This window comes from Sinocyclocheilus anshuiensis, unplaced genomic scaffold (genome assembly GCF_001515605.1).
Source record: "Sinocyclocheilus anshuiensis isolate Anshui unplaced genomic scaffold, SAMN03320099.WGS_v1.1 scaffold13, whole genome shotgun sequence".
NCBI lineage: Eukaryota > Metazoa > Chordata > Actinopteri > Cypriniformes > Cyprinidae > Sinocyclocheilus > Sinocyclocheilus anshuiensis.
The window spans coordinates 1,718,133-1,729,412 of NW_015538026.1; the positions used below are offsets into that span (position 1 = coordinate 1,718,133).

The 11,280-nt window shown below is 36.9% G+C and overlaps 1 protein-coding gene and 1 long non-coding RNA gene across 3 annotated transcripts in view; both read left to right on the forward strand.

Moving 5' to 3' along the window:
* Positions 1-4,222, forward strand: part of LOC107679490 (interferon-related developmental regulator 2-like) — a 12,076-nt gene extending 7,854 nt beyond the window's left edge. For both annotated transcript variants that reach the window (XM_016475050.1, XM_016475058.1), the window contains 8 exons: positions 362-519; positions 619-672; positions 764-942; positions 1,689-1,797; positions 1,873-2,007; positions 2,191-2,319; positions 2,992-3,084; positions 3,281-4,222. In XM_016475050.1, the coding sequence (XP_016330536.1) occupies positions 362-519; positions 619-672; positions 764-942; positions 1,689-1,797; positions 1,873-2,007; positions 2,191-2,319; positions 2,992-3,084; positions 3,281-3,361 (938 nt within the window). In that variant the 3' untranslated portion in view covers positions 3,362-4,222. The remainder of the gene's footprint in view (positions 1-361; positions 520-618; positions 673-763; positions 943-1,688; positions 1,798-1,872; positions 2,008-2,190; positions 2,320-2,991; positions 3,085-3,280) is intronic.
* Positions 4,223-5,489: 1,267 nt separating this feature from the next.
* Positions 5,490-7,682, forward strand: LOC107679654 (uncharacterized). The gene is made up of 4 exons (XR_001633075.1): positions 5,490-5,713; positions 5,792-5,867; positions 6,425-6,518; positions 7,392-7,682. It is a non-coding gene; the product is annotated as an uncharacterized LOC107679654 (long non-coding RNA).
* Positions 7,683-11,280: the final 3,598 nt, after the last annotated feature.

Below are 11,280 nucleotides of genomic sequence, written 5' to 3' on the forward strand. Positions count from 1 at the left end.
GATGAGCTTTGTAAAAATCGACGCATTTCAGAAAGGCAATAATGAAGAGAAACAATAATGTACAGTATGTGGAAAATAATGTTTTTTTTTAACCTTAAACCGCATAAACACATTTCATTACACCAAATACACAAAATAATGTTCTTTTTAGCAACATCATATGACCCCTTTAAAATGTAACATTTTATTATTTTTTATATTTTACTTACATTTTTTTTTATTATATGAAAATTCACGTATTTTCTTTTTTATAATATGTAGAGAAATCCCAGGCTGCACTTGGATGTAGACATGTTATCTGTGGTTTCTCTTTGCAAATAAACTGGGTTTACTAACTTGATAAAGTGTCTTTTATCTGTAGGTGGAGGAGAGGAGCAGGCCGCTGCTGCTACAGTGTGCGCTCTCTTGTGCATGCAGCTCGGGGGCGGAGTTGAAGGTGAGGAGGGCTTCAAGATGCTCCGCCCCATCCTCAGCTCCATCTTGATTGACAGTTGTGCCAGCCTGTCAGCTCGACAGAGTGTGAGTTGATGCCTCAATATACGTCTATAAACTTTTATTTGTTCGATTACATAAACATTTAAAATGGGATTGTTTACTTATATCTCCACCTTTTGTCAGTGCGCTCGAGCTCTGGGTATGTGCTGCTACGTGTCTGCCTCAGATGATGCAGAGGTATGATCAGATCTTGTAAAATGCATATGAATATTTATAGATCCGCATGTTTGTAGAAGTATCATCTGTCTTTTCCTCCTGTCTTTTTCAGGACCTGCTAAAATCTCTTGGTCATTTGGAGAGTGTGTTTATGGGTGCATATCCCCTGGGTGATGGCACTCTGCCCTCTGTCAAAGCCGGGACCCCTGCACTCCACAGCGCCGCCCTGCAGTCGTGGGCTCTGCTCTGCACCCTCTGCACTGCGTCACGCATTAACACCATTCTCAACCAGTGAGTTTGAATCGCAAGAGAACACATCTTTGCACAAACTCAAACTCTACCAAAAACTCACTGCACCTAAAAAAAAAGTACAGAAAGTGTAGGTGCATAAGCCACAATAGTCCAAATTGTGCAAAAAAAGGGTCTGCACACTATAAAGGTGATAAAGGACAACAAAAAAGCAAATGCAAGATAAACACACATTTACCGAGGAACGGCCAATACTTGTTTTGATAATGCTTGGACCCACAAATCTACCCATACCTCCTTGCTGAACTTTAGTAACAAAAAGAACTTAAACAACAACAAAAAAAACTTTTTCTATGCTCTCACTATTTTTTATATCCTTCCTTGTTATAGCTTATACTATTGTACTATGACTTTAAATTGCCAGCACCTCTCGTGGTATTGGATGAATCACTCAAGATGAGTCACTTTTTTATTTCTCATTTGTAAGTAGCTTTTATAATTTTATAATTAGGCACTGAAGAATGTCATGTTGTGGTTATTTCACATTTGATTTTTTCTTGTCTTTTTCACCCTTATAGTGAATGGGCTTGCAACTTTTTGCCTTTGTTTTTACAAAGCCACAATCCAAAACAGTTCTGATATCTAAGCCACAGTGAATACAGAAGACATTATAATATTTTTATGTATTGCTTTCATCAGGGTGAAAAAAAAGCCATGTGACAACACCCAGATTGAATAGATAGACTTGTTTGTCTGTAAAATGATCTTTGTCTTTGTCTGTCTTTTAGCCACTTGCCACATCTACATGCGTGTTTAGAAAGCAGTGAGGTGAACTTCAGGATTGCTGTGGGGGAGACCATTGCTCTGCTGTATGAACTGGGACGGGACATCGATCAGGTGTGTGTTGTGTAAGGGTGAATAAGTTTGCATGTCAAGAAGATGGCAGTGTACATAATGTGTGTTGTGTTTCAGGAGTTTGAGTATGAGGACTGCAATGCATTGTGTGACAGTCTAAAGAGCCTAGCAACTGATGGAAATAAACATCGTGCTAAAAATGACCGCAGGAAACAGCGCTCAATCTTCAGAGAGGTGCTGCACTACATTGAGGTGAAAGGAGAACCACAACTCATGCCTTTTTATTTTTAAATAACATGTCATTAAATTACATCCAAATATTTTATAGCAACTTTGCATGCAGGGCTAATAAGCCAAGTTGATCCAGGACTGTCTTAGATGGTTATGGTTTTAAGATTTACCGACATCAGACCAAACATTCCTTCCTATTTTCAGAATGAAGATTTCACAGAGGAGAAGATCCAGTTTGGGATTGAGGTCATCTACATTGATGGCTGGATGCGCCGCAAGATTTATGATGCCTTTAAGGAAGTGCTCGAGTCTGGAGTCAGACACCACCTACAGGTGAGGAGGACCAATTGCAGCTCACTGTTGGCATCATGCTTGGCATAAATAACACTGTGTAGTACTAGAGAAAAATGTTGATTAAAATCTTTCTAAATGAATAAATATTGAATGAAATCAGAATTGAAATGCAAGCTTCTGATTCTAATTAAAACAAATCAGAAATTCAGTGCTTTGTAGTGAAAGTTTCTGTATATACTGTATTAAGTTTTGGTATTTCAAGAGCTGAATGTTCAGGGATCCTACTTTATTTAACCAATGATTTAATGTGATGTTTGTGATTTACTGGTTAAGGGTTTTAAAAGTTTTTCACTCTCAATTTCTACTCTAACACAATTTACAGCTTGTCATTACTAGAAAAATATATATTCTTTATAAAATACCTATGGCATTTTAAAATTCTGTTAATTTTCGTGACATTTCCAGGACTACAAATCAAATTTATTCATAATTAGGCTACCTCATATATCAAGGTTTTTGTAGACCATTTTTGTAGAGTTTTTAGTTTTTGTGACTTATTTTAATGCTTTTAGCTTGTTTTAAATAATTTAAAGTCATCTTGAGGCTCCCATTGAGGTTTCTTGAGCTCCCCCATACAGGCCCCAACCCCATGTTTGAGAACCACTGCTCTGTAAGGTTTGTTATAATGAGTTTTTGTGTCTGTTTGTGTAGTTTAATCCTTTATTAAGGGATATTTTTGGACTCGGACCTCCTCTCATCCTGGATGCGTCTGTCAAAGCCAGCAGGATCTCCCGCACAGAGAGGGTAATCTTGAACCTTTTCGCTTATAATAAATAACGAAAGGTGACACTGACATAACAAGAAGTCTTAGTTTGCAGAGTGAAGTCAGATTCAATTGATTTTGGGAGCTGTCTGCCAAAAAATGCAAATAAAATCAGCACTATTTTTTCGTTAAGGTTTTGTGTGTATATTTATGCAACTTTGGTTTGTCTCTTCACAGCATCTGTTTAACTCTGCTGCATTCAAAGCTCGGACTAAATTAAGGAACAAAGTGAGGGACAAACGTGCCGACGTGATGTGAGGATGAAGGCGACAAAGAGAGAAACACTACATCCTTAAAATCCCCTCGGCTCACTTGAAATTATAGTTTGACATACTGCCAAGCCAGAGACTTGACAATGGACATGCGTGACTGTCTGAGTGTGAAAGGCTGGGTGTGTGCACGTGTGTATGTGGTGTTGTGTTTTTATTTAACATCACAGTGTGAAAGCTAGGAATCCTACAATTAAACAAACATGAAATATTGTATCTTTATAACAACCTCTTGTAAGGCTGTATTCAGCTTTTCTGTTGAAACCTGTTTTACCTCCTCAAGTGTTTTTGGGACAAAAGAGAATTTTTATCATTGAAACATGAACTTTTTACAGCTCTGCTACAAACAAAGAGGCCAAGAAACGTAATTTTTTTTTTAGTTTTTCTATATCCATTTATATAAATGGATTATGCATTCTGATGATGCAAACAAATGAAAATTCATCTTTGACTGCAGGTTGCCAGAGTTAGTGTAGACTGTTTTGTTAAACCTCTCTCACTGCCACTAAATAAACCATATTTCACATCTTAATTCTACTCATCTTCTGAAAAGGGGTTTCAGAAGATGAGTAGAATTAAGATGTGAAACGTTGTTGTTTTTTATTTTTATTTTTTATTTTTTTGGGTCAGTGTGATGAAGTCAAATAAGGTTCTTGCATCATTGTACCCTCACCACAAGCTCATGTCTGCCCATTTAGATCATGCTTTCAACATTTCTTTTGAATTTCTTTCTAAATATCAAAAACCAGCATGTCATAAGTTTTCTTTGACGCAAAAGTACTGTATGCAGCAGCAGGATTTTGGAAGAGAAAACACAAAATAAATTATGTAATTATCCTTAACAGTGTTGGGAGTCTTTTTGACAGGCGCGGATGTATTTGTAGTAAGAGAAAAAAAAATTGTGAAGAAAGTGTGTGATGACTAGAATTGCTCTACAAATCTTATCAGCCTGGGTATTTAATTACATATTAAAATGTGTTGTTTGATACAGTCAGTTTAAACGTATACATTTATTGTTCGTTTGCTATTATATTTCATTTTAAGTAACTATCATTAGGGTCATGCACATGTTTTGTAACTCTTATTTTGAAAAGCTTTTTACGCGTCTCTTTCATGGGTACTCTCGCGAGATTTTAGACGTAGTAGACTCATAACAAGTTTGGCTTAAATGTTCAGCCATACAAGTCAACATACAAAGGTGAATTCTAACATTTCTGCATACTTAGCAATAAAGGTAGATCTATCAACTCATATTGTGTCACGAATGAACAAGCAAGGTTACCAAAATAGAGTTTATAACGCTACAGGTGAGTGACCGTTTGATGCAGCGGCAAGACGCGACCAGCTGCAGACCTGCAAATCGGCCTGTGCCTGGAAGAGTCCGTCAATGGATCAGCTGTTATTTCAGCGCGTTTCTTTTGTAATGGATTAATTGTCCCTCCCCCGTATTATATTTTGGTCCTGGCCATATAATGACATGAATTTTGCTTTAAATTACACTGTAAGATTTTGACATTGTACCTAAAAATTCAAAGCACTTGTCTGAAATGCCCATCAGGAGACACATCAAGGTTTTTTAAGGTGTTAATGTTTTTTCCTTTGTATTTCATAGCTACACAAAACTATTTTGCGAGGAGAGGAGCAGCCAGCTCTCCAGAAATGTAAGGACTGTTGTTCCTTGTACCACTGTCCTTTCTGTTTGCCTGAGATGTTCAAACCCACCATCAAAAGCAAATGTTTGAAACATTTACTGGGTCACAGAAGAAGAGCAATACGGCACAAGGGCAAGTACTAAATAATGCGTTTAAGAAATTACAAGCATTTAAATGTATATATTTTACTTGAAATGAGGTCATAGGAATAAATTAATATTCTGTTCCTTCAAGTATTAAAATCTACTGAAGCATAGAATTTTATAGAAGCATAAGTAAATCTTAGTATTACATGGATCTCTAACGGAGGACTCTTTTGCTTTTTACTCATTTTTTTCACTAGAGTTCTTCATTTTTAAATGTCGTTTAAAGTGTGGTTTTATGGTATATTCACTATTTACTTAGTTTAGTTATATGAAGACTTCATGGTGCTTGCTTCTCAACTCTCTTTCTCTGTATGTTGGAGTCAGTGTGATTTGGAGAGGGGTGAAACTGTGTTTCTCTCAGAGATGGACTCTACTGTGTAAACATGACAAAATTGAGCATGTGCTGCCGTCTGGAACAAGCTTGCATATAGAGAAAGAGTAAGAGATATATAAACAATATGCAGATATTCATGAATCCTCAAGAGATAAAAAGAAAGACTACAAGTAAACAACTCGGAGGAAGCAGGACGTCAGTACTTGGAGGTAATGGCTAATGTCTTGGATTTTTAAATACTGAATTATTAAAGTATGATTCTTAATCCTCGTTTTTTCATTTGGTAGGTTTGGGGCCAAAATGGTCTGGAGAAACGTTTGGACCTTACAGCTCTAAATAAACATGGAAAAGTGTACGAAGATGGTAAGAAACACTTCTTGTTGTCTGAAAAAATGTATCACAGTTTCCACAAAAATATTAAGCAGAGTAACTGTTTTCAAAATTCATAACACTATGAAATGTTTCTAGAGCACCAAATCAGCATACAGTATTAGAATGTTTTCTGAAATATCATGTGACACTGAAGAAAAGACTAAAGTAATGGCTACTGAAAATTCAGCTTCGCCATCAAAAGATAACTTACATTTTGAAATTGAAAACAGTTATTTTAAATGGTAATAATATTTCGCAATATTACTGTTTTACTGTATTTTTGATCAAATAAATGCAAAGCTGGTAAACATGAGAGACTTATTTCAAAAATATTTACAAATGTTACCGACCCCAAACTTTTGAATGATACAGTAGTGCAGTTCAAGATACACATTTATACTGAGCCATTCTGTAATTTGGAAACTATTGATTCATGTCAGTAGCCAGTGGCTCTTTGGTCTTTTTTTCAGTCTGGACTCTGGAGCTCTGATCAGAGTTTAAGGATATCTATCTGATTGTGTGTACTTTGTTTCTTTGTTTATCATTAGATCAGTTTAGCTTGACAATGAGAGACAGGAGAGTATCACCTCATCAGGGTCTGGAGCTCTACAGAGCACTCAAGAGCAGGAGCACACCTGTCAGGTACACACACTAACAAACAAACACCTTCATTTAGTAAACACCCATATTATACTGATATTATTAGTCACTAGGATGATTAAATTTGGCCATTTTGAGATTGCTGATATTGGCCATTAATGGCATCTACAACAACCTTGTCAATGGATAATAACCTGTTTCTTTTTGCAGAATATTATACAGTTTGGGATTTTTTACAGTTTTTTTTATGATTATTATTATTTTTGTTTTTTATGAAGAAGTCGACTATGCTCACCAAGGCTGCATTTATTTGATTGAAAATACAATTAAAACATTTTGAAATATTTGTACAAATTAAACTAACTGTGTTCTATTTTAATATATTCTAAAATATAATTTATTCCTGTTATGATAGCTGAATTTTCAACAGCCATTACTTCAGTCTTCTGTCACATGATCATTCTATGTGGTTGATTTGGTGCCAGAGAAACATTTGTTATTATCAATGCTGAAAACAGTTGTGCTGCTTAATATTTTTGTGGAAACCGTGATACTTTTTTTTTTCTTTTTAAGATTTTGTGATGAATAGATAGTTTAAAAGAACAGCATTTATTTGAAATAGAAATATTTTGTAACATTAGAAATTTTTTTTTTTTTATCAAGTGAATGCATCCTTGCTGAATAAAGGTATTACTTAAAAAAAAAGATCTTACTGACCCCAAACGTATGAAACTGTATGTTGTTTTAGTACATTTTCAGTTAAATATTGAATTCATTTGGCAGTGTTTGTCCTTGGCTTTTGAAACACCCACTGCAATCAACCACTAATCACTCACTATTCTGAAGTCTGCTCTTTCTTTTTTCCTGTCTTTATCACACACACTCTCTCGTTCTCTCTCTTTGTCTGTCTCTCAGGTTATTGTGGTACAGTGATGAGGGTCATTCGCTGTCTAAAGTCAACACTCAGTCTGACTGCTTCCTCAACATCGTTCTGTGGTTTAAAGAACATTTAAACTGACACGACATGAATATGAAAATATTTATCAGATGTTTTTTTGTCTGCACATATTGTGTTTGACATTCTTGCCAAAACTGTAAATGTCCATAAATGTTGCAGTGAAGCTGAAGTTACAGGTTATGCAGGTCATTCTCCACTAGGGGACAGACCTGTCCATGTTAAATCAGCACTGCTATAATAAGGGGCCAAATGCCAAAGGATGAAGTGATTGTGTTTAGAAATCAGAGCTCATGTACTGTGTGATCTTTTTAGAGTCAATATCTGAACATTCACACTCTTTTGTGAGATGTTTGCTCTTCACTATGTTTTTAATGGACGGTAATGGTCTTGCCAATATTTTTTAGATCAAATCTATTTAACTTTAAATACAAATACATGGTGATTGTAGATTTAAATTAGTTTGATTATGAAAAAAGTACATTTAGGGTGGAAAGTAGAAGAGAAGAACAAAAACCTATTTTCTAGTTTCTGAAAAATATCGAGTGATCTTCAACATTCCATAAACCTGATACGAGTCAGAAATGTGTGACATTAATTTTGGCCAATGTTTATGCACTTAGATCCAAGGTGTGCATGCTAGCTTTGGTGGCAGCTGTACCAGCTCACATGTCTAAGACTCTTGTGTCCATTTCACTTACAGCCGCTTAAGAAAGGTATTTACCTCAAAGATTTCTTTGTTTCATTGTTTATAGCAACATTTTTGTCCTTACACTTAATCTCCAAATCCTCTTTGACAGATTCATTCAGCTCTTGTGTTTCTATCATGAACTTTTGGTTTGCCATTTGTGGCATGTTGAGCACCAGCCAGCTTTATGTTAGTGTTTTATGGCCAATTGCAGCATGTGGATTTTTGAATATTCTGGCAGTCTCAGGGGGCAGATTGCTTTATACCCTGTTAAGATTGCATTGCTAATGACCCACAGAGAAAGAAGTAGAACACAACAGGTCACCCGAGACCACTGCCACTATGTGTGTGTGTTTAAGAGAGAAAGAAAGAAAGAAAGGTCTGTATTATTCACCCTTTGATTGGGTTTGGTGTAGGTGTCTGGGTCTTAGGCAGATCAAATATCATGAAAAGTCTTTACTCTCTGTCTCAGTTTGCCTAGATGCTGGATGACATGTTCATAAAGGAAGATTAAAGAGTGAGGCAGAATTTGAGAATAAACACAAACACCCAAAAAACAGAAAATCATTGCCAGGGGGTGAAAAGCAGATGAAAAGCAGAAGCAGATAGGGAGAAAAATCTGAGTAGGTTTAAGGTCACACTGGGGTAAAATGAGCCACAGCTTCGTTGGTGCGCTCATGAGCTGTGATGTGACACATTAAACGAAAACACAAAAGTTATCTGATGGCTCAAGCATGTTTTCCGCCAGAATGCTGGGAGTTGGGTAAGATCCAGTAGGCCTGGGGTACATTGAATCAACGGCCATAAATATGACACAGCTTGAAGCAGTGAATCTATTTGAGTTGGCAAAATAATACAGTATAAATTAAACCCTTCAGACATCTTTGTTATACTTTGGTTCATGTTGCCTCAGTTGCTGTTGGACATTACAAGTCTTATATAAGTTGCTTTCTTCAAACTGATAAACAGCTCTGCTCTGTTTTGTTTTGTTTTCACCTATTAAACAGAAAAAGGAAACAACACAAACTGGCTCACCTTACCACAGGCCCAAAGTTGTGCTAAACCAGGGTGTTGCTTTGGGTAGTGGTCAGTGTCCATCCAAACGGGTGCCCAGCCAAAAAAAAAACAAGTCAAATTTAATTCTTAGCATAGATTTTCACATATGTCTTTTTATTGATTTATTGGCTGTTAGATCATTTATTGGACTATATGTATGTGCTTGGCCCTGCATTGTTTCAATAGGATGTCTGTCATTGTCCATCATATATAGACTAGTTTCTAGGTCATTTCAGTGCCACCGGTGCCAAAAGACTTTTTTATGTCTGAAATATTAAACAATGAGCTATGTGTTATTGTAGTATTATTTATATATTATAGTAGTATTATTTATATATTATAGTATTTATTATATATTATAGTATTTATTATTTAGTATTTGGGAAGTCGTGGCCTAATGGTTAGAGAGTCGGACTCATAACCCAAAGGTTGTGGGTTCGAGTCTCGTACCTAATTCCGAGTATGGGTCACCATAATTGGCCACATGTAACGTCACTTTTTCACTTTCACTTTATATTTTGAATTAGTTTTATATTTTCAGTTTTCATTTTAATTTTAGTAATTTTATGTTTTTGCAATTTTTTTTGTTTTTGTTATTTCAAATATTTATATATTAAATAAATATTAAATAAATATTTTTAGTTTTTACTTTCACACTTGGTTCGTTTGCCTGGTCCGAGCCTGAATTCGATTGCTCCCCCTCCTACTGCCCCCGCTAGTTTGTGGTGTTCATATTGTGTTTTTTGGATTCCGAACCACGGTATGTTTGCGTCATCAGAGTGGCAGCTGTTTACCCCTGTTACTAGGTAACGACTATATAGGTTCGAACGAACGCGGGAATCACTTTCTGCGAGCAGAAGCGAGATAAATTCTCTCTGCTGCAGCGCGTCAGTTTTTCAGGAAAGCGACCGAGTAAACATAAATACGCAGTTTGGCCATTTAATGCATCATTAATAGCGGTTTACTTCCGCGATTTGGTGCGATTGCGTTCATATCAGCAGCAAATTGTACCGGGGTTCACTTGAACTGTACCCCAAGTGGACTCGGGGTGTATTCACACCAGGAAAGTCTGCTAGTTCACTTTCTTTGGTCCGGACCATTTTTTTTGTTTGGTGTAGTTTGCTTTCACACTGCCCTTTTTGCAAGTGAACCAGTAATTGTAAACAAAGCCACACGTGTGCTAAGGTCATCCATTAATTGGACAGAAATTCTCAAGCGTACCAGAGTTCGTTTGGAACCGGACCGAGACCACCTCTTCAGCTGGGTCTCGGTGCGGTTGTTTGGTCCACACCCGAGTGCGATTACTGTAGGGCAGCGGGAAGTTCGGGGAGGAGTTATATGAAACGTAGTTTGCAGACCAGTATCGCCAAATCCGCGATTGCCGCCGGTTGTTTTTCATGTCAGCAGGTTGAAGCGACCCCAATAACGTGATATTTAGGCCCTGGAATGTGAATTGTGGAAATTTGTATTTTACCCCCGAACACGATTTTTACTGGGGGACCCCCTCGAAAGCAATTGGGCTATTTTCAGGCTAGTTTTGAGTAGTAATTGGGCGGGTTTTGTAGCGAAAACCTGGCAACCCTGCACCAGACAGAGCTGTCGGCGATTCTTCCTATTGTAAAGTCATGTAGTGTGTAACCTCCTGTCGTCGTTCCATCGTGCAGTGTGAACACAGCAACAACTGAATGCTACCCCAGATAGTCGTTCAGTGTGAAACCAACAGTGATGCGACGTCTTTGAAAATCATGCAGTGTGAACTCGGCATTAGTAATTTCAGGGTGCTTTCACACCTGTAGATCGATTGCTTTGTTCTGAAACGGGGATTAAAATTATTACAATGTTGCTTTTTATTCTTGGTGCGGTTTGCTTTCACACGGCAAAGTTTCTAAACGGATCAAATTTGTTAATACAAGTCACGCCTGAGTAAACTGTTGTCTCATTGGTCAAAGTTCCACGATTTATTTTCCGGGATTCCACTAATCATGGCTGTCATCCGTCAGGATGGAACGACAACAGCTTTTTTTTTTGTAGCTGTCCTTATATTAATTTATCACTTTGAGCAGGAGTCCAGGATTCATCGGGAAAACATTTTTAAAATGCACCTA